At 36.1% G+C, this 27,941-nt stretch overlaps 2 protein-coding genes and 1 long non-coding RNA gene across 10 annotated transcripts in view; 1 reads left to right on the forward strand and 2 right to left on the reverse strand.

Moving 5' to 3' along the window:
• The window catches only part of TSG101 (tumor susceptibility 101), a 66,768-nt gene extending 57,957 nt beyond the window's left edge, over nt 1-8,811 (reverse strand). For both annotated transcript variants that reach the window (XM_081278742.1, XM_081278743.1), the window contains exons 1-2: nt 8,645-8,811; nt 2,001-2,085 (exon numbers count right to left, since the gene is read on the reverse strand). In XM_081278742.1, coding sequence (XP_081134868.1) covers nt 2,001-2,085; nt 8,645-8,686 — 127 coding nt within the window. In that variant the 5' untranslated portion in view covers nt 8,687-8,811. The remainder of the gene's footprint in view (nt 1-2,000; nt 2,086-8,644) is intronic.
• Nucleotides 8,812-8,881: 70 nt separating this feature from the next.
• The window catches only part of LOC308640827, a 73,404-nt gene continuing 54,344 nt past the window's right edge, over nt 8,882-27,941 (forward strand). The window contains exons 1-2 of one of the 2 annotated variants that reach the window (XR_014020358.1): nt 8,882-9,026; nt 15,353-15,497. This is a non-coding gene — a long non-coding RNA (uncharacterized lncRNA). Of the gene's footprint in view, nt 9,027-9,072; nt 9,180-15,352; nt 15,498-27,941 lie in introns of those variants that run through there. The other variant, XR_014020359.1, reaches the window with a different exon arrangement.
• The window catches only part of UEVLD (UEV and lactate/malate dehyrogenase domains), a gene marked incomplete at its 3' end in the record, with an annotated part of 46,383 nt that continues 33,811 nt past the window's right edge, over nt 15,370-27,941 (reverse strand). For 5 of the 6 annotated variants that reach the window (XM_081278735.1, XM_081278736.1, XM_081278738.1 and 2 more), the window contains 5 exons: nt 22,915-23,085; nt 21,728-21,901; nt 19,497-19,554; nt 16,163-16,286; nt 15,370-15,537 (listed from right to left, as the gene is read on the reverse strand). In XM_081278735.1, the coding sequence (XP_081134861.1) occupies nt 15,370-15,537; nt 16,163-16,286; nt 19,497-19,554; nt 21,728-21,901; nt 22,915-23,085 (695 nt within the window). The remainder of the gene's footprint in view (nt 15,538-16,162; nt 16,287-19,496; nt 19,555-21,727; nt 21,902-22,914; nt 23,086-27,941) is intronic. The other variant, XM_081278739.1, reaches the window with a different exon arrangement.

Genomic DNA, 27,941 nt, shown 5'->3' on the forward strand with positions numbered 1-27,941 from the left:
AAGGGGCTAACTTGTTAATGTATCATCCATTCTGTCCAATAACAAAGAATCCTTTGTTGATTCACTCAAGGGGATCAGCTTTTCAGTGAGTAAAGGAAAGATGCTTTGAATTACTTGCAAAAACTAATGTAAGTACCATAGTCCCAGTAAATATGAGTTCTTGGTATCCAACTAAACGATGTATGCATGAGGCCCTGGGACAGACACACACACACACGCACGCACGCACTCATGTCATCACTTTCAAGTACCATACTAAATGTTAGCCTAGTATCATATTTTAGAAATCCCCAGGTGTTTATCCTGTCATTCTCAATTCTAATATAGTATCAAACACAGTATTAAATGTACAAAAAAGTGTCCACAGTTAACTGTAGATGACATCTTTCAATATGTATTTTTTTAATTTCACATTTTTCTACGCTGATTTATTAGGGTAGTAATCTGTGTTGACTTGGAATGCACACCATGCCATATAGAGAGGACAAGGTTGTAATACATACTACAAGAATACACATTACACTGATGACGTCAGTTGTTTTATTACTGACAATTATAAACCGTGTTGTAATTTATTCTAATTTTGAACATTTTCAAATAAGAATATCTTTGTTTACTTTAAAAGTATTTTGATAACGATGATTTAGATTTGGTCAAGCCATATGAAGTTATACAAGACTTTTTTGATGATGATGGAACCTTCATCAGTTTTGTTCATCAAGGTTATTCTCTCAGCATCAAGTAAAAGCTATACACTTACAGAAAAGTTCAAGCCTCAATCATTTTCTCCAAACTGAAGCTATTGTAAAACCAACTTTAATTTTGGTAAATATGAAGGTTTTGCAGATCAAAATACCATGGGATAGTGTGTGGACAAAAATAAAATTGAAATGAGGAAGAATCTTGTCCTAGGTTTAGGAGAACACAATTGTTTCAGGTACTTGTTGCTTAGGAAAAGCAGAACTGACTGCCTCTCTGCTGCCTCTCACCTCTCTTTCAGGACCTAAAGTTTACAAAGCCATAGGTGTAAGTGGAATTCATAAAGTCTCAGCTACAAAATTCAGTTCACTGCTTTCAGAACAAAAGGCTTCATAATGGATAAAAGCCCTGGCACACTATGAAGCAGGGTTGAAGAGAATGAACTGGATATGATGGAGACAAAAAAGAGAAAAGTTCCAGGTGTTGTCATCTCTTAAATTCCAACTTTATTTTTTTCTCAATAGAAAGTAAAAAAAACAAAAACACCATCTTACCTACTCTACAGAATCAAAAATAATATTAATAAAAATTTTCCTTATTATAAAACACAAGACACAGTTCACAATATAGGTTTGTCAAAAGTGTTCCTATGCTGGGCACAATGATGCATACCTGTAATCCCAGCAACTTGGGAGGCTGAGGCAGTAGGATCATGATTCAAGGCCAGCCTCAGCATCTTAGTGAGGCCCTAAGTAACTCAGTGAAACTGTCTCTAAATAAAACATAAAAAGGGCTGACGATTTGGCTCAGAGAGATGCTGGGGGATGGGGGAATGGGATTAAGCATCAGTAACTTTAAGCTAAGTATCTTTAAGATATACTGTACAATATCTTTTCTTTCCTCTAGGTGATAGACTACATGTTAGAACCAGGTTTGAGGCCAACCACAGCAACTTAAGTGAGATTCTTAGAACCTTTTTTTTTCTTTTAAAAAAAAAGGGTGGGGATAAGAGTCTGTGGTAGGGCCCATAAGCATGAGGCCATGAGTCTGAACCCCAGAATTGCAAAACAAACAAATTTCCTCCTAGGTCTAAACTTACACAGTTCTATATCAATTTTTTGTTGTTGTTTAAACTTAAGAGTTGAACAAATATAATACCCTATTGCTTAACACTTATGTTGGGTGGAGGTTCAATTCTACAACTGAAAAAACAAACTTAACAAGAAAGCAAGAAAACTATAATTATTAATAAAAAGAGAAAGCAAATTCAAAATACAGTAATAGGTATTGATTAAACTCACCATATGAATCCAATACAGGTTTGAGATCTTTGTACAGAGTAATAACATTGACAGTTTCACGTACAGTTAGGTCTCTGTATTTGTACTGAAAAGCAAAATCACAAAATAATTTAGAGTAAAACCAAGCCTTGTTATTTTATTCTAGATTAATTTTTTTTTAAAATCCTGTTTTCTTCATAGCACTCTTCTTAAAGTTAAACTGGCTTTTGTCAATTATTAATATTAATTAAAGCCTGAAAGGGCCTCAGTTACTTTCCTTCCTATCACCTATTTGAAACCTTTACCAAAGCTACCAACCTCCATTTCAGCTCTTCTGTCCAATGTAAAAGGACCTACCAAATAACATCTTAGTCATTTTTGAAGACTTAGCTTACATATCTCTCTCCCTCTTCTTAATGAATTCTTTTCCAGACTTCCCTTTAGCCCATAATTATCTCTCCTTTTACCTTTTATTAAATCTTGTTCCATTCTTCTCCAGATAAGATCAGGGACTCTGATCACAATACTTCCAAGCTCATCAATTGACAAACTGACCATGCACATGAAGTTTTTAGTGCTTCTTTCTTAAAAATGAACAGTTTATTCCAAAAAACAAATACTCCAATAAGCAAGTCGGGGACCAAAACAAACTGAAAACAAGAACATCCAGTTTGGTGGTCCAAGGCAGTAATTCCAGTGCCTCTGGAGGAACTGGGACAGAGAGGGGAAGTGTTGAGGCAAGAGGATCACAAGTTCAAGGCCAGCCTCAGCAACAGATCCTTTCTCAAAACAAACAAAAAAAATCAAAGGGGCTGGGGATGTGCTGTGATAAAGTGCCCCTGGGTTTAATCTTCAGTACCAAAACAAAAACAACAATAAAAAACCCTAACAAGTAATAGGTAAAGCAAGAAAAACTTCATAAACAATAAATATTAATAACTTCAAAGAAGAAAATAATAATATTGTATCCATTAAATAAGAATACTCAAAGAATACGAAATAAAAACCAAAAAAATCTGAGAGCAGACCCAAATCATTCAATAAAAGGATTAGAATACAGTCCAAAAAGTCCCACAGAGACTACTAAAAGAAGAATGATAGATAATAAGGGGGAAAATATTTTTAAAATTAAGAAATAAATCTCATTCTATTCAAAGTCCATTCTTTCCCTCCTCCTACTGTAATACCAATTTTTCCATGCTATGTAACCAGTCCTATTAACATATAAACATGTTCTTAATTCTCCCATCTTAGTTACACAAGTTATGTTCCTAAACTCCCAGTCTCTCTAGCAGTCACATCTCAGTTCCTCTTTATATAAAAAACAAACAAATAAGCAAACAAAAACTCATATAAGGTGCTGAGAGCCATTGCCAAGTAGGAATGATGCATGGCATGACCCAGGTCATTTGCAGTGACATTGCATGTAAAGTGACCTTGCTCAAGGACCAGGGCGGATCAGGGTTTAGGGCGCTCCTTGGGTTTAGGGCAGTTCCAGGTTTAAGGTGTATCCTGCTGGGAATAGGGCGTATCCTGCTGGGAATAGGGCGTATCCTGCTGCCTCAGTGCCGCTCCTTGAGTTCCCCTTGAGTTCTCATGGGATTCAGAAAGTATTTGGGATTCAGAGCCTGGTGGAGTGTGTGGATTTTGCCCAGAACGTGTGTAGAGTGCCGGTGTGAGTTCGGGAATAAAGAGTTGCTGTTTGAATCTATAAGGTGTGAGTGGCTCGTGATTTTGTGCCCAGCCAGACTGCGGCAATAAGGAAGGCTGGAGATTTATCTCAGTAGAGAGTCTGTCTACCATACACAGCAGGCTTCCTTCCCTAGCTCCACAAAACTAAACAAACTCATACAAGTAGCTACCTACATTTGCTGTCTTACATTGCCTTTTCTATGCTTTCTTTCAAAAACTTTCTATAGTGGAAAATTTCAAACATATCCAAAATTAGAAGAGTATAATGTGCACCCTTATATCTAACACACAGAGTCAACAATAATCAATTAACAGCCAATCTCATTTACTCTATAACTCCATTCACTTTTCTTTCAATTTTATTCTGAAGCAAATCATAAATAACATCATATCCTCTCACACATAAATATTTTATATCTTTAAAACAACTTTTAAAAATCATAATACTAGTATCACATTAAATAGTGGCTAATTACTTGATATTATCAAATATTCAATGTTATATCATATTTAATTTTTTGAAAAAGCATCCAAATTAAGTCCACTGCAATTTAAAATCTTAAGTCTCTTTTAAATGTAGATTTTCTCATCTATCTTTTTTATAGCTTTGAGATATAATTCACATATTTAGAGTGTACATTTCAATCGTTTTTAGTATATTTAGAATGGTAAAATCATCATTGCAATCAATTTTTACATTTTCATTATTCTCAAAAGAAATCAATACCCTCCAGAGGCTGAGGCAGGAGGACTGCAAGTTTGAAGTCAGCCTAAGCAATTACCGAGGTCCTATGCAACTTAGTTGAGATCCTATCTCAAAATAAAAAGGGCCAGGGATGTGGCTCAATGGTAAAGCCCTCTGAATTTAATCCCCAGGACCAAACCAAACCAAACAACAATGACAAACAAAACAAAACAAAACAAAAAAAACCCCAATACCCTCTAACAATAACTTTTCATTCTTCTCACCCCCTACTTCACCTAGATGACCAATCACTAATCTACTTTCTATCTCTATAGGTTTGATTATCCTAGATATTTCATATTAACAGAATCACATTATCTTTAATCACTAACTTCTTTTACTTTCCATATTTTAGAGGTTCATCCGTATGTAGAGTGTACCAGTATGTCAGTGTCATTCATTTTAATTGTAGAATAATTCTTATTATATAGATATACCACATTTTACTTATCTACTGTTTAATTGATGAGCTCATCTCTATTTTTATCCCCCCCATTTATTTGTTGAAGATACCTGTTCATTTGTCTTATAGAGGTTCCCATGGTTTGAAATTTGCTAACTGCATCCCTTTGGTATATTTTAATATACATGTTCCTATCAATAAGTATCTGGATCAAGAAGCAACGATCTTCATGATTTAAAAAATTTTTTTTTTAGTTGTCAATGGATCTTTTATTTTTCTTATTTATATGCGGCACTGCGGATCCAACCCAGGGCCTCACACACGCCAGGCAAGCGCTGTACCACCGAGCCACAACTCCAGACCTTCATGATTTTTATATACACATATTTTCTTCCCCTCTCTCTTAAGCAAGATCATTTCACAGGTAATATTTTTCCACTGAGAAGCACACTGATATCTGGGTATCCCTGTGATGTTAGCAACCACTGATGCTCACTGTCTAGACCCATTCTTTTCACACTCACTCCAATTCTGGACATTATGTATCTGTCCAGTGAGAAGTGATCAGATTCTGGATGTACTTTGAAGGTAGAGCTAGCATGATTTTCTGTGGAAGTGAAGGAAAGAGGACTCAAGGAACACTTCAAGGTTTGGGGCCTGAGAAGCTGAGAGGTGTATATATATTTTGTACCTACCACTTCACTGTAAACTTGCTCATCAAGGTCACCAATACCTACAACAGGGTGTGCAAAGGCCAGTTCTACCTTCATCTTACTTAACCTACTGTCGGTATCTGACCAAATTAACTTCTTCCTCTTTTATTTTCTTTTGGTGGCGGGGTAGGGATACTGGGAATTGAACTCAGAGGTGCTTGACTACTGAGCTACATCCCCAGCCCTTTTTAATTTTTTTTTTTTTTTTTTTTTTTTAAGACAGGATCTCACCAAGTTGCTGAGGCTGGTCTTGAACTTGCAATCCTCCTGTCTTAGAATCCCATGCCACAGGGATTTCAGGCATGTGCCACCACACCCAGCTGATCCTCCACCCCACTTTTTAGAGGTTTTTAGTTGTAGATGGACATAGTACCTCTATTTTATTTACTTTTATGTGGTGCTGAGGATCAAACCCAGTGCCTCACATATGCTAGGAAGTGTGTTCTAGCACTGAGATACAACTACAGTGCTGATTACTTCCTCCTAAAACATAATTTCCAGAATGCCAATCAATGCTTAATTTCCTCTTCTCTGTGACTATTCCTCCTTAGTCTCTTTGCTGGTTCTTTCTCTTTCTTCATCAATTAATGTTATTAAGCTGCAGGGCTGAGTCCTTGGTTCTCTTCTCTATCTAGACTCACCCCTGTGGTAGTGTTCCCCTTGTTTTTAAATAACATTTACATGTTGAAAATCTCCAGATTAAAAATTTCCAGTCTGAACCTCTTCCTTGAACTTCAAAAATGTATAGGGGTCGTTCACTTTTCAATTTCAGTCACCCATGGTCAAACTTGGTCTGAAAATATCAAATGGAAAATTCCAAGGGTAAGCAATTGATAAGTTTCAGATTGCATGTAGTTCTGAGTAATGTGAATTCTGTAATAAAATCTCATGCTGTCCCACTCTGTCCCACCCAGGAATTGAATCATCCCTTTCCCCAGCAAATCCAAACTGTTTATGCTATCTGTGTCAGTGGCATCTGTCAAGATCAACTGTCGCAGTGCTGTTCAAGTAACTCTTATTTTAATAACAGCCACAAAGTGCACAAGCAATGAGCCAGCAATTTTATTGAGTATATGTCATGACTGCTCTATTTTATTAATAGTTATTGGTAACTTTACTATGCCTTTCATAAATTAAACTTTATAATAGATATGTATATATAGGAGAAAAACATAACATATACAGTGTTCAGTACTGTCCAGTTTCAGGAATCTACTGTGGGTCTTGGGATCTCTGTAGATAAAAGAGGGAGTACTGTATATCCAGTTACTGGTTTGACAGTTTGCATTTGAATATTCAATGAAAATTATATGAAAGTCAAATTGAACCTGACCAAAAATTATCTCCTTATCTTTCCTCCCAAAGTGACTCTTCCTACATCTATACCCCTCTATCTGTTCAGACCCAAAACTTGAAGTTATCCTTGGTGACTCTCTTTCCTTCACATCCACAGCAAATCTATCAGAAAATTCTGCTAACTCTACTTTCAAAACACTCTAGTTTGATCACTTCTCATTACCTCCACAGGTACAATCCTGGTCATATTGCCAGCATTTCTCATCTAGATTATTTCAAAAGCCTCTTCACAGATGACTGTGCCTCCACTAGTACCACTGAAGTCTAGTTTAAACGCAGTTTTGTTGAACACTACTGTTAAAACACCTGCCATCATTTCCAACTAAATGTCAATCCTTATAACAGCTTGTTAGGCCTCCAAAATCTCCCAACCACTGAAGTTTAATGTCTAAACCTACTCTCTTCCTTTACTCTGATATAAAATTGTAACCTAACCCCATTTTCTACCCACTAGCACTCTATTTCTTGTTCCTGGTTAACTTTTTTTTTCTTCTTTTGTTTGGTACTGTGGATTGAATTTAGGGTCACTTTAACATGGAACCAATCCCCAGTCCTTTATGTTTTTTATTTTGGGACAGGGTTTCACTAAGCTACTTAGGGTACTAGGGGCCTAGCCTGCTTTACTTTTCTCTAAAATATACTATAAATTTCCAAAATACTATTTAATGTACTTTTTGTGTAGGAGACATTCTCTATTTTGAAATTTTCTCTCTCTTTTTGGTACTGGGATTGAATATTTTATTTTGAATCAGGATCTCACTAAGTTACTGAGGCTGGCTTTTGAGCTTGCAATCCTCACGCCTCAGGCCCTCCATGAAACTTTCTCTTTAGAAGTTATTTGGTCTTCAGTTAAGCACTTTTTTTTTTTTAAACAGGGAAAAACAAAAGTGTTATATATAATAGTGTGCTTTATTATAAGTTGAAAACTGCTTAAACCGAGGATAATTGGTAGAAACCAATTCTGCTTTGACCAAACTATCTAAAGCTAAGCCATTGAACTGGGGAAGGCTCAACTCTCGACCACTTTACATGTTATTCCAATTAATTTAAAATTAACACCACCCCCCCCCCCCCCCCCCCGCTAAACAAAACAAAACCGTTCCACTCCGGTCAAGTACCACATTTTGAAGTGATTACCAAATTAAACCACGACTTTAAAATGCAAAATGCCTGATTGTTTTAAAAAAGAAAAAAAAAATACACTAGTTGAGTTGTGTTGACTGTAATTTAAACTCACGCTCCCGAGGTAGCGAAGGACTGGTATTTTGGACGTTTTGACTTAACCAATTCTTAGCCAATTCTACTCTCTCGCCGGCCCGGTGTTGAGTTACCCGGGGGATACAAAACTGCAAAGGCCAGTCTCCCCAGCGAGGGAAGGGCAGACTGACGGGTTTCTGGCACCTTAGATCAGAAACTAAGCACGACCGGCTCTGTTTATACATTTTAAGAGGAAAACTATACCGCCCGACAGACGGCTCCAAACTCTCCCGAAGAGCGAAGGGCTGGCGGCAGGTGGCAGACAGCCTCTGCGCCTTTGTTGACGGTCGCCGCCCCCCATTTTCCCTACCCGGGTATAAACAGATTCCGAGGCCTTTGACGCCTCGGGAGTGGGGGCCGCGAAGGCAGCGGAGGACCGGACTGAGGCTTCCGGCCAGCTCGGGAGACTAGCTGGGCTGGGCTTGGCTGGTCCGGTCCGGGCCAAGCGCGGAAGGGAGTGGTGGGCGCGCGCGGGCCTGAGAGAGCGTCGCGGCCTCACCTTGGACACCATTTTCTTGAGCTGGCTCTCCGACACCGCCATGACGGACGCCTAGCGACTCCGGTCCCCGCAGGCAGAGGGTCAGCCGCTCCCGGGCCGCCCAGGCAGCCCAACACAATCGCACCGCAAGCGGCCAGCCCCCCACCCCCCCGCCTCTAACAACAGGAAGTCAGCACTACCACAGCACTTCCACTTCCGCTACGTCACTTCCGAGGCCGCGTTCCTGCCGAGACTGTTGTACGCGCTAAGCGGCGGAGTTCAGTCATAGTGTGGGTTTATATCAAGTCGCCTCTGGCGTTGCCGTACTCGACCGACCGACTCCCAAAAATGAGGGCAGGTGTACCCCGAGTGTCGAGGCTCTGGGCTTGGATAAGACTGGCAGGTATTTCAGTCACCTTAAGACTTAGGAAGCAGGTGCAGGAAGGGCAAGAAGTATGATGGACTTCAGTGAGCACTAACGACTGATTCATCAAGTGGGAGGGTACTGTACTGGCAGAAATGTTCTGCTACCGACTTACTCTTGTGAGAATAGTAGGCAAGTACACTTCTAGTTTCGCCTTTATTTTTTTTTCTTCCATCTCTAAGATGAGCGGCTTACATTAGAAGACGCCCAAGGTTTCTTTGGTTATCAGGTGTTTTTGTCTTTTTAAAACTTAAAAGTCCTTCATACTACTTTTGCAAGGGCGAAGTGTAGAAAGCCCTTGTTTTTCAGGAAGCCAGACAATAATTTCTTCACCAAGATACCTTTCCTAAGTTAGAACTTTTCTTGTCTGCCTAGACGCAGTTGAAAATACAGGCTGCAGGGCTGGGGATGTGGCTCAAGTGGTAGCGCGCTCACCTGCCATGCGTGCGGCCTGGGTTCGATCCTCAGCACCACATACAAATAAAGATGTTGTGTCTGCCGAAAGTTAAAAAAATAAATATTAAAATTCTCTCTCTCTCTCTTTAAAAAGAAAAAGAAAATACAGGCTGCATTCTACCTTGCTTTGTGTTCAACTACCAGCCTGTCCACCAAATACAAGTCCTTGGGGCAGGCGTATTTTCAGATCTTCATGGTCTTCATAGTGCAAGAATAGGTAGTGAGCCTTTCGGAAGATCACAAGTTCAAGGCCACCCTCAGCAATTTAGCAGAGACCCTGTCTTACAGTAAAATAAAGGGACTGAGGATATAGCTTAGTGGCAGAGCACCCTTGGGGTTATGGTAACTTGTGTTTTTTGTGATACTGGGGATTGAACCCAGGGGTTTGTGCATGCTATGCAAGCACTTTAACCACTGAGCTACATCTCCAGGCCTTATTTTATTTTGATATAGGGTCCTGTTAAGTTGCCTAGGCTTGCCTTGAAATTCCTTTCCTCCTGCCTCAGCCTCGCAGAGTTCTAGTATTACAGACATGTGCCACCAGGCTTGGCTCGTTATAATGAATTATATTAGTCATTATTCCACATCATCACCAGTTTTACAAGCACAGTGTCAAAGTATTGTAAAACTTAGGTTTGATTATGTGAAGTATGATATGATTCATTTGAATGATTTTAATATAGTGCTGATGAGAACAGACTATGGTATTGATTCCCTTCTAAGCTGGCATCTAAGTGAAAGTCACAGACACAGAAGGGCCTAATTGAAAGTATGTGGAGATATTATAAAGTGTTGTCAATACAGACACATAAAGGCAATTTAAGAGATATATATTATTCCTGAACAACCATATGTTAGCTCTAGTCAAACCAAAAGGTCAGTTCTACTGCTCCTGCTCTTTTATGTTGCTTAAAAATATGGTTTTCAAAATGTTCTCAAAGTCACAGCTTGTTCAGAAGTAACTTAAATTAGAACAACAACAAAAAGTTTTGCTAATTCCTGTATATCAGCGACAAATCCTCTGAAATAGAAATGAGGACAACTACTCCATTCACAATATCCCCCCAAAAAATAAAATACCTGGGAATCAACCTAACAAAAGAGGTGAAAGACCTATACAATGAAAACTACAGAACCCTAAAAAGAGACATAGAAGAAGACCTCAGAAGATGGAAAAATATACCCTGCTCATGGATAGGCAGAACTAACATCATCAAAATGGCGATATTACCAAAAGTTCTCTATAAGTTCAATGCTATCCCAATCAAAATCCCAACAGCATTTCTTGTAGAAATAGATAAAACAATCAGGAAATTCATATGGAATAATAAAAGACCCAGAATAGCAAAAACAATGCTAAGCAGGAAGTGTGAATCAGGCAGTATAGCGATACCAGACTTCAAACTATACTACAGAGCAATAGTAACAAAAACAGCATGGTACTGGTACCAAAACAGGCGAGTGGACCAATGGTACAGAATAGAAGACACAGTAACCAATCCGCAAAACTACAACTATCTTATATTTGATAAAGGGGCTAAAAGCATGCAATGGAGGAAGGATAGCATCTTCAACAAATGGTGCTGGGAAAACTGGAAATCCATTTGCATCAAAATGAAACTGAATCCCTTTCTCTAGCCATGCACAAAAGTTAACTCAAAATGGATCAAGGAGCTCGATATTAAATCAGAGACACGGCGTCTGATAGAAGAAAAAGTCGGCTGTGATCTACATACTGTGGGGTCAGGCTCCAAATTCCTCAATAGGACACCCATAGCGCAAGAGTTAACAACCAGAATCAACAAATGGGACTTACTCAAACTAAAAAGTTTTCTCTCAACAAAAGAAACAATAAGAGAGATAAACAGGGAGCCTACATCCTGGGAACAAATCTTTACCCCACACACTTCAGATAGAGCCCTAATAGCCAGAGTATACAAAGAACTCAAAAAATTAGATAATAAGATAACAAATAACCCAATCAACAAATGGGCCAAGGACCTGAACAGACACTTCTCAGAGGAGGACATACAATCAATCAACAAGTACATGAAAAAATGCTCAACATCGCTAGCAGTCAGAGAAATGCAAATCAAAACCACCCTAAGATACCATCTCACTCCAGTAAGATTGGCAGCCATTAAGAAGTCCAACAACAACAAGTGCTGGCGAGGATGCGGGGAAATGGGTACACTTGTTCATTGTTGGTGGGACTGCAAAATGGTGCAGCCAATTTGGAAAGCAGTATGGAGATTTCTTGGAAAGCTGGGAATGGAACCATCATTTGACCCAGCTATTCCCCTTCTCGGTCTATTCCCTAAAGACCTAACAAGAGCATGCTACAGGGACACTGCTATATCGATGTTCATAGCAGCACAATTCACGATAGCAAGATTGTAGAACCAACCTAGAAGCCCTTCAATAGATGAATGGATTTTAAAAATGTGGCATTTATACACAATGGAGTATTACTCTGCAATAAGAAATGACAAAATCATAGAATTTGGAGGGAAATGGATGGCATTAGAGCAGATTATGCTAAGTGAAGCTAGCCAATCCTTAAAAAACAAATGTCAAATGTCTTCTTTGATATAAGGGGAGTAACCAAGGACAGGGTAGAGACGAAGAGCTGGAGAAGAAGATTAACATTAAACAGGGATGATAGGCGGGAGGGAAAGTGAGAGTTAAGGGAAATTGCATGGAATTGGAAGGTGAGCCTCAGGGTTATACAGAATTACATATAAGAGGAAAGGAGGAGTAGGAGAAAAATTATATAAGTGGAAGAAACGATTTATAGTAGAGGGGATGGAGAGAGAGAAGGGGAGGGGAGGGGAGGGGAGGGGAGGGGGGACAGTGGAGAATGGGATAGACAGCAGAATACATCAGTCACTAGAAAGGCAATTTGTAAATCAATGGAAATGTAACTGATGTGACACAGCAATCTGTATACGGGGTAAAAATGGGAGTTCATAACCCACTTGAATCAATCTGTGAAATATGGTATATTAAGAACTATGTAATGTTTTGAACAACCAACAATAAAATAATTAAAAAAAAAGTTTTGCTAAAATAATTTTTAAAACTTTGAAAATAGTTGATAAAATCCAATCTCATTTTAAGAGTCACTTAAGTAACTAAATGTACTGGGTGCTATGTGAATTATATGAAACAAATCTCCAAATCTGAACAAACTTCCTTTAACTTGAATAAATCAGGCATCACATGGTGAATTTAAAAATCAAACTTTATTCATTATTCTTGATATTTAAGGAAAACAATATAAATTGGAAAGTAAAAATATATCTTCTACTATAGTATCACAAAAACATTTTTAATACAAGCCCCACTAAAAATCATAACAAGAAGAGGCACTGCATAATTATGGAAAAACAAAAAAGTGAAAGTTAACAGAAGCACTGAATGTTAAATTATCACCAAATCATAGTGAGGTGGTAGTTGGTGGTAGTTGCTTCTTGACATATATGTGGAACTTAACAACATAATTACTAATACTCAATATTCAAGGGAATGTCTGAAGCAGAATTACTTCTATATTGTGGCCTTCTAGAGGGTAAGGACCATTGTTCATCTTGGAATATTCAAATTCTAACACAATATTTGGAATAACAGTAGGTACTCTAAATGTTGTATTGTCATGTTCCTGTTATAATTAATGTAGTGAACTCTTGGCAATTTATCTAGGAGACAATAATATTTTGCAGTTAGATTGTTGTTCAAGAATATATTAGAGAAAGAAAAGAAAAGAAGTTATAAATTAAGATTTTAGAAATTACCAAATTTTTGATTAATTATCACTTATTATAAAAGGCTAGTTAAAAATATAAGATATGTTTCTTTCAGTTTTACTATTTCATAAAAAAGGATACATTGTTAGAGTAAAACCAAAATAATCAAATCAAATCAAATCTAATGCTTATCTCTTCAAATATCCAAATGGTTTTTGGTCATTGTTTTTATAGTGCTGGGATAGTACCCAGAGTCTGTGTGTGCTAGGTAAATGCTCTACCACTGAACTACACCCCCACCCCAAGTGTCCACAATTTTTATCCAGTTAATCTGGTGGGAATCTTTCCAAGCATATTAAATACTTTTTTACTTTCTTAAATATGGGATACTGAATGTTACCTTAATTACTGAAGTTCACCACTTTTATTAAGTGAGCATTAGAATGACTGTTTACCCTCTACAATGTGTCTACCCTTATAAATCATTTGGCTTCTATCTCTCTGCCCAGATTTGTATGTACCTATTATGTTTACAAGACACTTTGGATTCTTCACGGTACTTACTACAATTGGAATTGTACATATGTAGGATTTGATTTATTGTGTTTCCCACACTAGATTATAAGGATCAGGAATGCTTGTACCTCGTCCAGGCATGTTCACCGTTAGTGCCTGGAGTATAATAAATTCCAAATAAATAACTAGATGACTAAATAAAAGCCTATCTCAGTTCATAGCTGCCTCTGCTGTTTGCTGAGGACAGATTAGGAAGCTAGGGAATTAGTCTTTCTAAAAATTTTTGTTTTTTAAAAGTAAACTTTTAGAGAATGAAAGTAATTTTTCCTAGTATTTAGGACCTCAACTTTAGGGTCTTGTGATCACTATTTTGGCCGTTAAGCATTTTATCCCTATTAGTACCTTAAAAAAGTAAAGACTATAAATTTTAACTTTCTCCTCTATAAGATGATGATAATAGACCCTACCTTAGTGGGTTATTATGAGGATTCAATAAAATAGTAAAGTGCTAATTATAATTCCTGTTATATAGTGTTGATGTTAGCTGTTACTATTAGTTGTGTATCAAAATAGTAATAATATGCTCTATTTAATGCATGAAAACATTATTAATGAGGGGCTGGGGCTGTAGCTCAGTGGTAGAGCACCTGCCTCACAGGTGTGAGGAATGTTCTAGCCTTAGCACCCACATAAGAATAAATATTGTGTCCATCTACAACCAAAAAAAAATTTTAAAAACATTGTTAATGATTCATTTCTAAAGCATATGTACTCTGAATTGTTTCTTCTGGAGTGGTTAAAGGATTTGCTCAGAACCATCAGTCCACTCAGCCTCTATCCCTTAAGACCAATGGTTTTTATGAAGTCTTCATATTTTGGCTTTAAAAGAAAAGGTTTTACTCATAATCTGTTTCTACCAAAACAAACATTTCTTCCATGCTTCTACTACTATCACATGTCATGTGGGGGATCTTATATAGTCCAAGAAGAGGTTATAGACAATTTCAGAAAGGAAATCCTACTGGAAATTAAATTACATATACTTTTTCTTTATATGTTAAAAACTTTACATTTGCCTTTTACTATTTTAAAGTGCATATAAAATTCTTTCCCAGTTCTGGTAGCTAATGAATTTGAAAAGGAAAAGAAAATGTCTTACCATTATTACCAACCGTATTTTGCAAAAGAACATCAACATTAAACTATGAATCTTTTGAATATGCACCTAGCACAGATTTTATAAATAAGGCCAATTCTGGATCTTTAGGTTATCATATTTATTATAAATGTCAAAAAGTAACCTTTAAAGTGATTAGTGTGCTTTGAGTTTGGGGTACACAATTTAAAATATTACACACTGCAGATGCATGTTTGTCCTTGTTGTAACTTAAAGAACAGTATAGATATGTTAAGCATCCTGAATGAAATTAGATTTTTTTCTCCTTCTTTATCTAACTCCTTCAGGATCAAATGACAAAGCTAACCAAGAAACCATCTACCTTAACCAAGCAGTTTGTAAGATAAATAAGACACAGACATACTCAAATCTAATATATGTTGGCAAAATTAAATGATCTTTTCTTTCAGGTAACTGTGTTTGAGAGTCAAAGTTTTAACTGTTGTTGGAGACCATGGATTGAGGATGCACTGCTTTGGAGTTTCTCAGTCACTGTGTCTTCCTTCACTGTGGTTTTAATGACTTCAGATACTCCATTAGTTCCAAGGATGCAAGGTAAACTTAAAAACACTTCATTATTTATATCATAATATCCCTAAAATGAAAAATATAGGGATTATAATAGAAGTGAATCACTGCAAAAAAAAAAAAAAGGTCATATCATAAGAAAAAGATGGACAAAGTAGATTCCTTGGAGAGGGACATCCCATGGAATCTGGGTACAATACAGTAACCTTTTTTAAGTTTTCTTTTCCCTATTGTATTTCGCTCCTGGTATTCTAAGTCTTCATGAAAGTCTGATTAAGTATTTGTGTTTCATCTTAGCTATACTCTAGGGAATTTATGCTCTGTGTAAAAGCAGCAAAAGACAGACAATTGGAGAAACAGACTGATAACTAGCTGAGACAAGCTGGCACATCAGTTTGAGGTGATGTGGCTGGCTGATGTAATAAATCACAACCAGAAGTTGTTTATGGAATATATAAACACTGCTTGGAGATTCCCAAAAATTACATGAGGGTGAGAGGACAACCTGGTAGAGATCCAGACTTCTCACAGTTAAATAGCATAGGGCTTAGGCTGAAGTGCCTCCTCCAACATCTTACACTGAAAGCTGGTGACTTTGAAGACACCTGCATTAGAGTGTGAACAATAGTTTTGCTGGTTTTATATTATTAATATGAAAGTTTAAAATATGAGACAATGAGAATAACCATTACCTTTGCTAAAATTGATACAGAATGTACTTTCTTTTTATTGTTTACAATACTGTCGACCAGGTCAGCTATAGATAGTCCAACAGACCAGGATCTTTGACCTTTTACCTTTAATAGTTCCATGGCTCTAGATTACAAAAAACAAAACGAAACGAAAAAAGACCTTAGAAAATGCAAAAAATATTCACCATTTTGTTTTACATTCTGTTTAAGGCATTAACTAGGTGTTTTTATGCACAGAAATAAGAGTTATACAGCAATGATTTTAGGAAGGCTTTCAGATAATTGAATGATTATTTAAGCTTTCCTTAAAATGTCAGATTCATAGTTCACAGAGAGAACATACAGATGCTTTAAAAGATTCTCACCACCCTGATGATTTAACTAATTAGGAATTAAAACAATAAATACCAGTTTTGCCTATTACCCCTGGCAAAGATTAAAAGTCTGATAACTAAATTTGAAGAAGCTATACATAGGCATTCCTATAACTACTGTTGAGAGTATAAAGTGATCTAAGATTTTAGAAAAATTTGGCAATATCTGATCTAAAAATTATTCTTCTAGGAATTTATCCTATAGTAATATACTCAAATGTGTAAAGATATACACATAAACATGTTTTCTGTATTTGGAAACAACTCGATCAAAAGGGGACCGTTAAATAAATCATTACCGGGCTGGGGTTGTGGCTCAGTGGTAGAGTGCTTGCCTAGCATGCATGAGGCACTGGGTTTGATCCTCAGCACCACATAAAAATAAAATATATCGTGTCCACCTAAAACTAAAAAATAAATATTTAAAAAATAAATAAATAAATTATTACCAAATGTAGTATCATATAGCTTTTATTCTTAAGAATAGGTAGCCAGTGGTATACGCCTGTAATTCCATTGACTCGGGAAGCTGAGGCAGGAGAATTGCAAGTTTGAGGCCAGCCTCAGCAACTTAGCAAGACCCTGTCTCAAAGTAAAAAAAAAAAAAAAATTTAGAAGGGCTGGGAATGTAGCTGAGTGATAAAGCACCCCAGGTTCAGTGCCCAGTACTGGAAAAATAATATCCTACCAAAAAGACCCCTGAAAAATTAGATACTAGATTGTCATGTATAATATGGAAAAATATCACAAATTTATTTTTTAAAATAAATTTCCAAGACAGTGTAAGTAGCATAAGTCTATTATAAAAACAATAATAATATATTTGTAGAAGCATTAAAAAAAACTGGACACTAAAACTTCTCTGGAAGATAGATTTACCCCAGCTTTTTACATTCTACTTTATAAATATCTGTAGTATTTGAAGTTTTATAATAAGCATATGTTATTTTTGTTAAAAGAACCATATAAATTAAACAATCATTTAAATTTATTCCTTTCAAAAGGTATAGGGAGGAGCTGGGCATGGTGGTGCATATCTGTAATATTAGCTACTTGGGAGGCTGAGGCAGGGTGATCATAACTTTGAGGCCAGCATCAGCAACATAGTGAGACTGTGTCTCAAAATAAAATAAATAAATATAAAGGGCTGGATGTAGCTCAACAGTAGTGCACCCCTGCATTCCATCCCCCATACCACAAAAATGATAAACTGCAGTTAATATTGCTTAGTGGTAGTGTAAATAAATGCTTAGCATGCTCGAGGCCCTGGGTTTAATACCCAGAACCACCAAACAAATAAAAATCTATAAATTAAGATTATATAATCAAATTAGAATGAATCATATCACACTAATCTTCTAAATAAGAAGGAAATTCCAGTCGTTATATTCTAAAAAACATAAACTGAAAGTTTAAAAGCTAAAATCCTGCTCAGTGTGGTGGTATAGTTCTGTAATCCCAGCAACTTGGGAGGCTGAGACAGGCAGATCACAAGTTTGAGGCCAGCAACATAGTGAGCTATGTCTCAAAATTAAAAAAAGGGCTGGGAATGTACCCAGTTCAAAAGCACCTCTGGGTTCAATCTTTAGTTACTACAGTACAAAACAAACAAAAAAAAAAAAACAAATAGGGCTGGGGTTGTGGCTCAGTGGTAGAGCACTCACCTAGCACATTCGAAGCGCTGGGTTCGATCCTCAGCATCACATAAAAATAAACAAATAAAATAAAGGTATTGTGCCCAACTATAACTAAAAAATATATTAAAAAAAAAAAAAACTAAAATCCCTTTGTCCCAAGGGAGTCTGTGAAATGGGGGGGGGCGTTGATAAAAATATTAAAAATTAAAAAACAAAAGTCATCACCACTTGGACTTCAGGAAAAATTGTTATTATGTGATGGTATGAAAATATATAGTGTATAAAGTCCAACTTTATGGAGCTTGACTCTCAAAAGGTCTCCAAACAAAAGTGAAAGATACAAGGACCTATACATTATATTTTTTCCTCCTGAACATATTATTTATTCATATTAGACTGATTTTCAAGTGTACTTATGTATGATTAATACATAAAAATTTTTAAGTTATATGAACTCTTGTAAGGAAATTGCTAATATCCTCATATGTTTAGATATGAGAGAAATAAATCACTGTTTACAAATAAGGAATATGTTATACCCTTTAAATGTCAACTGTGTTATCTGGAAGAGTTTGCAAAGTTTGCAAAACACTGTTCAGATAAGAAACCAAAGATTAAAAAAAAAAAAAAAAAAAAGAAAGAAACCAAAAACTATAAAATATTGCTCCGGGGCTCAGGTTGTGGCTCAGCAGTAGAGCGCTCATCTCACACGCGCGGGACCCTGAGTTGGATCCTCAACACCACGTAAAAAATAAATGAGTGAAAAAAAGGTATTGTGTCCAACTATAAAATAAATATTTTTAAAAAATTAAAAAGCAAAATAAAATAAAATACTGCTCCATTATAGTTTTGGGGGGAGGGGCATGACCAGGATTGAACCCAGAGATGTTTAATTACTGAGCCACATCCCCAACCCTTTTTTTTTTAGTTGTAGTTGGACACAATACCTTTATTTAATTTATTTATTTATTTATTTTTATGTGGTGCTGAGGATGGAACCTGGGGCCTCACATGTGCTGAGCTCTACTGCTGAACCACAACTCCAGCACCCCTTTTTATTTTTTATTTTGAGACAAGATCTCGCTAAGTTGCTGAGGCTGGCCTTAAATTTGCAATCCTCCTGCCTCAATCTCCTAAATTGCTGGGATTATAGGTGTGTACCACCACACCAGGGTTCTGCTCCCATATGCTTTTGGATTTGTCCATACTATAGCTAGCTTTGTTTATAGAAGCTTGATAAGTACATGCTATGTAAATAGCTATTATTTTAGCTATGAAGTACATAATTTTTAGTCAGTCAGGTACAGATTTACAGTGTGTTACCTGTTGGACAGCTGCACCTGAGAGCTATGACTCATTTCTTGGTCACTCCACATGGGCACTAAAAATTAAATGAAGAATTAGTTATATTTTGCCAATGCTTGTCTAAGGAGTAAAGTGTACAAATAATCTTTTTTAGGGAAGAGTACCTGTATTAGTCTTTTTAATACAAGTTTTTTCCTTCTCTAGCAATAGCTATTTTTCTATTGATTGCACTGCATTTGCTATACTAATTACAAAGGATGAGAAAAGATTTTGAACTACAATCCCCAAGAAATATGATCTTTAAAGTTTACTTGTAGCCTCCTTACCTCTTCTTTCTTATCAATATCAGCACTAGAATTGCTGTTTTACTGTAGGAGTAGAAAGCACTGTTTCCTCAGAAGTCTGCATATAATAGGCTTCTAAATGTTGCAAGCACTTGCCATTTGTTCTGCTGGGAACTGCACTGAGACTAATTCCTTCCACCTTTGGAAACCTTCTATTTTGGGATTGAATTTCTACAGCTGTTAGAGAGTCAGGGTATATTTTTCCAGAAGTATCTTGTGGATTGCTCACATTAAGGCCAGTAAGTATACTGATCTACAGAATAAATGTCTTTGAAGCAAGAGAGAAGACAGGATTAAAAGTAACCCAAGGGTTAGGGGTGTACCTCAGTGGTGTGAGGTCTTGGGTTCTATTCCTAGTACCATAAAAAGCAAAAGACAAAACCCCAAATAGTGGTCTCATGTTACCACTAGATGGCAAGCAAGGAAGTAGACTAGGGAAAAGTACTTAGGTAGATAGCTTCAGTGGTACTGGTAATGTCTTAACTGAGTACAGATTGATCAGCAAACAAGAGATCAACATGGACCAGAATGTCAATGTTAATGAGTAAAATTCAGGGTCTCGGGTTTGTTTGAATCCCCATACATTCATTACTCAATACATCTACTCCAAGTTCTTGTTTGCTACCCTTTTTGAGGAATCTATCGTTTAGTATTTTGTATCAGGAAGCAACTGTGGAGCCTGAAAATTAATCCATCCTTCCCTTCCTCTTTCTCCTTTTTTTCCCTTTCTTTTTTTTTTCTTTTCTTCCCATTTATTTATTTATTTATTTATTGTGTGTGGTATTAGGAATGGAACCTGGAGCCCCATGCATGCATTCTACCACTGAGCTACATCCCCAGCTCTAAAAACCATTTCTGTTCAATCACACTGTCAGAATTTTTTTTTAAGGTTTATTCTATAGCCTGATTCATTATAGCACTGAACTTTATAGGTAGCTAGTACAGATTTATACAGATTTAAGATACTGCTGTATTTTATTTTTTAATTTTTCTTTAAAATTACATAAATCCTTTATATCTATAATGATTAAATTAGAAAATAAAGAAAAGTATAAATGTTTAAAAGTTACCTCTAACCTAGCTGTCACCACTGTCAGTAATTTTATTTGTTTTAATGGCATCAAAGCAGATACAGAGTTTATATTCCAAGAAAATAGTTTAGAGAAGACAATTTGCTTTATGGCACCATGGTTTAATATCTAACTTTTAACATACATGGTTTTTCTCCAGTTCTTCAGTTAAATGATTGCCTCCCCACAGGAAGAAAGGTTATTTTCTATGCCTTGCTCTACCTACAACACCTCTGCTAAATAGAGTACCATTTCAACATTTCATTCTCATGGTTTCCCTCTGCCAGAGATTCACCTTCCAATTTGTTGATCAGGTATTCAAAGATCTCCAAAATGTGATTTCAACCAGCTTGACCTGGTTAAAATTCTTTGCAACAAATAGTCCAGATTTTTTTTTTTTTAATCCCATGAACATGCCATACTTTATGTGCCTTTGCCTATAGGGAGAAGATTTAAATTTAGGAAACATAAGTAAGATTGGAGGTTGGGATGAGTGATAAAGAAGGGTTTTATAAATGTTTTAAATATATTTAAATGTCTTTTTCTGGAAAATTAAACTTTTAAATTTGTCCTGGGACTCTTAAATGCAATAAAAGAAATTATAAAACCTTACTAACAAACAGATCTTGCCTAATCTTACACTTTAGGAAAAGTAATTAGAAGGACAATGACACACATGAAGAGTCTATTTATAATACTGGGCCCAAAATACAGAAAGCACTCAAATATGAAACAAAAGCCAAAAAAGCTCCACAATTCTAAAGTCCCCAGATATATCCAACTGTCATGACCACTGGTGATTTATCAATGTAACTAATAAAAATGTATTTCTTACCTTTGTCTTCTCCCTGCTCACCAATAACCCAAACTTCTTTGCCTGAAGTCTGTGCTTTCAAGATATTTGTAATAATATAGTGTAATCTCTGTGAATCAAGATTACATCCAATTCCAATCACTCGATATGCAGGAAATGTACTCAGTTTCCATGTCACATAGGTCATGATTTCCACTAAATGTCACATACAAGGTGAAAAATATAAAGATTTAAAACTATGCATTTTGAGTCTAGTTCACAAATAAAATATTTATTATTATAATAACCAAGGTATATTAGAGCTTCTATATATTCTTCTTAGATCCTAAATGCATTGAGGCATAAATATATATTTTCTAAATACACTAACCAGGTTTCAAAAAGACTTTACACAACTTTGTTCTTACATATTAAATTGTTAGAATGGAACATATAATTTCCTAGAATATTTAGGCAAAAAAAAAAAAAAGAAAGAAAAGAAAACTGAATATAGAAAGTAATCATTTCATTTAACTAATAAAATTTTTCTGTATCTATTTTAAGCTGAGTTTCTATTTTTAAATGAAAATATCAATTAAAAAACTACTACTATTCAGTATAGTATTCTAAACAAAAACACAACTCTTTTTTTGTACATGCCAAAAGGATGTCAGAAATCAAAGACACCAATGTCCCTCCACCAACTGCTTTAGAAAAACAAGTGAAATACATACCATAACCCTGTACTGGGAACATTTTAAAGTCTGTTCATCAATTTGAGTTCAATAACACCAAACGCCTTGAAAATATTTCTTTTTCAAGTAAAACACTTTCAAAACAATTTATAAAATATAAAAAGTGAAAAATGCACTCTGAGATGTTACTAACATTTTATAATACTTCAGAGTTATAATGTTTCACATAAGTCACTGCATTTTTCTTGGGGCAAGGGCAGGAGGTTAACCATTTTCTTACTAAGGAAGATATGACTAACAACAGGAACCCAATATCATATTTCATAAAACATTGTTAAGTTGTAATCTTTTGATTAATGATAATCATAACAAATAACTGATAGTATGTAGAAATACTGTATTGTTAACTAAAAGAGCCATTTACTGAATATTCTATCCTTCCCTTTATAATCTAAAGTTTTATGGCTTTTATCAGTAATGGGAGTTCTACTGATATATTAAACCATCAAATTAATTTAAAATAAAACTTTTTACCTGGTTGAGATGCAACGAGCAGAACACCATGTTGACTGTAATGTCCCAGAGCTGGGACAAGGGCTCTGAACATATCCACATTGCTCTGCACAACATCAACATAAGACTCAGAACTACCCAAAGAGTTGACTGTGAAGATCACCACCTTGGAATGAGCAGAGGCAGACAAATCTAATGAATAAAAAGAAACAGTCTGAATTCAAGATAGAGGCTTTAAACGAGTTCTAGTTCATAATAAATTTTTTTTTTCTTTTCTACAAATTCAGAACTTTTAGGCATTGATCTGCCTCCAGACCAATCCTACTTTCCAATCCTTCTGTACAGCATTCAGTACAAAATGCTGAAGGTTAAGAACTAGAGTATATCCCAAGTAGGGAGGAGGGGGGACAGCAATAAAGATAAACAAAATTATAGGACCAAGAACATTCACATAGATTGAGTTTTATATGCAATTCACAAAATTTTAAGGAAACATGCTGTAGACAAAATGAAATTACAACCAGTTAACTGACTTCTAAACTGAGTTTAGAATTTCTTGAAAATGACTCAGAGGCCATCTGGGAGGACTCTAGGCCACTTTCTTTGGCTTCTCCAAGCACAGCAGTGCTGCTTTGATCTGTTTTATTTATTAAGGATTCTACTTTAAAAACAAAAAACCTGGTTTGAAAATCTCTAAATTAAAATATCTCCATTCTTTTTTTTTTCCCCTCCCCAGTTCTGTGAATTAAATCCAGAGGTACTTTACCACTGAATTACATCCCCCAACCCTTTTTAAAAGTTTTTATTTTATCTATCCATCCATCCATCCATCACTGGGGATTGAACCAGGTCATCAGCCCTTTATTTTTCATTCTGAAATAAGATCTTGATAATTGCTAAGGCAGGCCTCCAACTTATGATCCTACTGCCTTAACCTCCAGAGTAGCTGAGATTACAGGTGTGTACCACTGCACCTGGCTTTGGCTCATTTTTAACTTTTTTTTTTATACTTAAATCCAGCTGTTTTTGGGTAACAACTACTTTTAATGGGACCTACAGGTAAGCAACAGTTATGACTTGGGAAAAAGCTGGCCTATGGAGTTCCTTCCTCTGATTCTCAAGCACAAATATGCTATTTTACAACTATATTTTCTACATCACTGTGTATTTTACAGTGAGTGCATGCCAAAACAGTGGCCAGTTGTTATTATCAGAAACAACAGAAAAACAATAAAATAAAAAAGGCATGAGACTAATCAACATTTGTAAATGAATATTAGCATCCAGGGGACAGTAGTTAATTAATAATAATTAATATTCTTTTTTTTTCTTTCTTTTGTGGTGAGAGATTGAACCCAGCGGTGCTAGGTCAATGAGCTATATTCTTAGCAACTTTTTATTTTTTGTTTTGAAAAAGGATCTTTCTCTAAGGCCATCTTTCTAAAGTAGTTTCAGAAGGAAATTCTTATATAATGTGTCCACTGGGAAATACTTTACCCAGTTTAAGCTCAGATTCTGACATAGTTCTGGTGATGGTAGATCCCAAGTCTGAATTTAACTGTGATTCTTCATGAATCCTCTTAAGTAATTCCTGTGTTCTAGGGTTTAGAACGGATACCTGGTCATGAGACAAAACCTAAAGAACTGGAAGGAATACCTTTCATACCATCAACTATGTGCCAGGTAGTGGTCTAACAACTTTCCATACAGTTACTTATTTAATCTAGTCCACAATACAGAATGGGCATTATTACCCTCATTTTATAGATGGGTAATCTGAGGCCCAGAGAAGTTAAGTAATTTGCTTAAAGTTATAAAACTGGTAAGTAGAGGAGCCAGAATTCAAGCCCAGATAATCTGGCTTCAGATGCCAGTAAACAGACTATATTTAAAAATAGTCCTACATTCTCATAAAAGATGAGGAAACTGGTACATGGTAGCTTTCTCCATATTAAAAACCAGCGAGCAGTTCAATTTACAACTTTATAATCTAGCTCCTGAATTATTTTGCCAGAATTATATTTCTTTTCCTCCTTTAGCTTCCTTTATTTTTTTTGTACTAGGGTTTGAACCCAGGGGTACTTACCACTGAGCCACATCCGCAGCCCTTTTTTTTTATTTTGAGACATGGTCTCCCTAAGTTGCTTAGGGCCTCACTAAATTGCTGTCTGGCCTCAAATTTGTAATCCTCTTGCCTCAGCCTCCGAGTCACTAGGATTACAGTCATGTGCCACCCCACCTGGCTGATTCCTCTACTTTAAATAACAGAAATGCCCTCACCCTCATGGTTGACATACGAGTACACAAAAGAGGTTGGTGTCTACAGGATTTGAAAAGGACAAGAAAGGTCTCCTGCTCCATAGATTAAGATCCCAAGCCTTTTAATCTTTTCTTGAGTTTAAAAGACAGTATATTTAAGTATTCTTTATATAACCTTTTGGCTCAAACTCTACTGATCTTATAGTCATTCCTCAAAGCATTTTTTCATTTTCCTGATGTTGGCTTTTGCTCAAATTCTTTCCATCTGGAATGTTTCTCACTGTATTTACCACATGTTTGATGTGCTTTTATGTGACTATTACACCAAACATTGCTATCACTCTGTGAGAACTGAGTTATGTTTAATTTTTGCAACTCTTCAGATCTAGTCGCTTAGCAGTTGGTACAGTTTCCTCTACCTCTCTGTCCAAATCTCCCCAGTCTATGAAATCATAACCTGGCACATATCTCAGTCTTACTCAGGCTAAAGTAATCCTCTCCACTTAACTCCAAGAGTCTTTACTGTCTGGACAGTTCTTTCGGCAATTAATCACATATTGTTTCTTTACTCTTGTTATGAATTACTATTTATTTCTTGCAAGTGTGTCTTTTCATCTAAACTTTAAGCTGCTTTTGACCATGTAGTCTTCCATTTCTGTCAGTTCCCTGCAGCAGTCCTCACATGCTCGACTCGGTGCTTCTAAAGAACCTGGAAAGCTTAATAAAAATGCAGATTATCTCATTTTCTGAGGATTTCATTTAAGTAGATAAAGGGAGCTTCCAGGAATGCAACCTTCCATATGAGTCTGGATACACAGCCAGGTTTTGGTAAACTGCTCCATAGGCAACAAGTTCTTTACTCTTGGAAAGCAGTCCAAGATCTTTATCTGACTCATCAAGTCTTGTCTTAGAAGTTGATGATTTAATAATGGGAAGAAGATCATTAAGAAGAACCTTAAGCATGATTTATAAACCTATGATATAAATTACAAGGTTAAGGATCATAATAAAATTAATTCGAATTCATAACCCCCCCTACAAAAAGCACAGATAGTACTGAGTTCTAAGAACACAAAAGTGAATGAGATATTATTTCTCATTAAGCAACATATAGCACAAATAGTAGAAGGGTTAGGATACCAAGGGACAAGTATATATAAAATATCCAGAAAAGGTAAGTTCATAGGGACAGAAAGCAGATTAGTAGTTGCCAGGGGATAGAGGAGGGGAAATAAGAAGCAATTACTTATTGTGTACTATAGAATTTCCTTTTGTGGGTAATGAAATGTTCTAGAAATTAAATAGTGGTGATAGTTACACAATGTTGTGAATTTACTGAATACACATTATGAATTAGTGTTAAAAGTCACTAATAGTAATTTTATGTTATGTATATTTTAGCACAACAAAACGGATTTAAATATATAAATACACACACACAGACACACACAATTATGTGCAAACAGAGCAGCCAGATTCCGCAGTCTAATTCCTAAAACAACTACTCTTACCAGTTTCTAAGTGTATTTTCTGATTTGGTTCATGCATACATGAGCATAACTATTTGTGTAAGTATGTGTCTACATATTTGTATTACATGATCATATATAATCTCTCCAAAATGTTACAGTAGCTATTTGAAAAAACTAAATGAGGCAAAGTACAACTAATGGATAATCAGTCACTTGCAATCATCTATGAATGTCATGGTGTGGTGTTAATATTGAGCTTTAATTCCCCACATTGTTAATGTACTTCTCCATATATTTATGGGATGTTAGTTACCATTACATTTAAAATTGCTTCATGTATTAGTAATTAAGTTATGTCATCAGAAATGTACAACCAAAATCAATTAGGAAAACATGAAAAACATGCCCCAAGATGATATATATTCATTCAACATTCAATAGATAATTACTGAGTCCCCTCTTGGTGGCATGCACCATCCGTTATCTATTCCATTGTTTCTGTGCTTTCTATTATCTGAGGGAATAGTTATTGATGGTTAATGAGACACACAGAAAGAAATAATTTCCTGAAGTCCTAAATGGCCTCATAACCTCTAGGGATCATGTACTAAACAGTCTCCTAAAATGATTTGGACGAGTTAAGAAGTCTCTTAAGAACTTCACTCCCTGGAAATGATTGACACAAGAGAATACCCTGTTCCCCAAATGATCCTCCACAAGAGGCCTACAAAAGGATTATTAAAGCAGCTACAGTACTTTTTCCAGAGAAGCAAAATGAACTCATTGTCTCCTACAAGGCTCCTACAGGTTTACTAAACTATAACACCCAATTTTTAGAACTCACAAGAACAGAGATTTAAGTTTTTCTGACCATTATTCTTAGTACATTCAGGCTCGTGAGACTATGTGTTTTTATACATTATTTGGAAAACATAGTCAAGAAATACAGGGGACCCAAGTAAAGGCAAAAGCAAGCCAAACAACTATACTATGTACAATCTGATCTGATCTATAAACTGGTAGAAACATTTTAGAAAATGTGTCTTTCAATGACCTTTTTTTTCTTCTTGGTACCAGGGATTGAACCCAGGGGCGCTTAACCACTGAGGTACATTTCCAGCCCTTTTAAAATATTATCGTAGAGGGGATGGAGAGAGAGTAGGGGAGGGGAGGGGAGGGGAGGGGTGAGGGGACAGTGGAGAATGGGATAGACAGCAGAATACATCAGTCACTAGAAAGGCAATTTGTAAATCAATGGAAATGTAACTGATGTGACACAGCAATCTGTATACGGGGTAAAAATGGGAGTTCATAACC

Source organism: Spermophilus citellus (genome assembly GCF_964194105.1).
Source record: "Spermophilus citellus genome assembly, chromosome: 2".
NCBI lineage: Eukaryota > Metazoa > Chordata > Mammalia > Rodentia > Sciuridae > Spermophilus > Spermophilus citellus.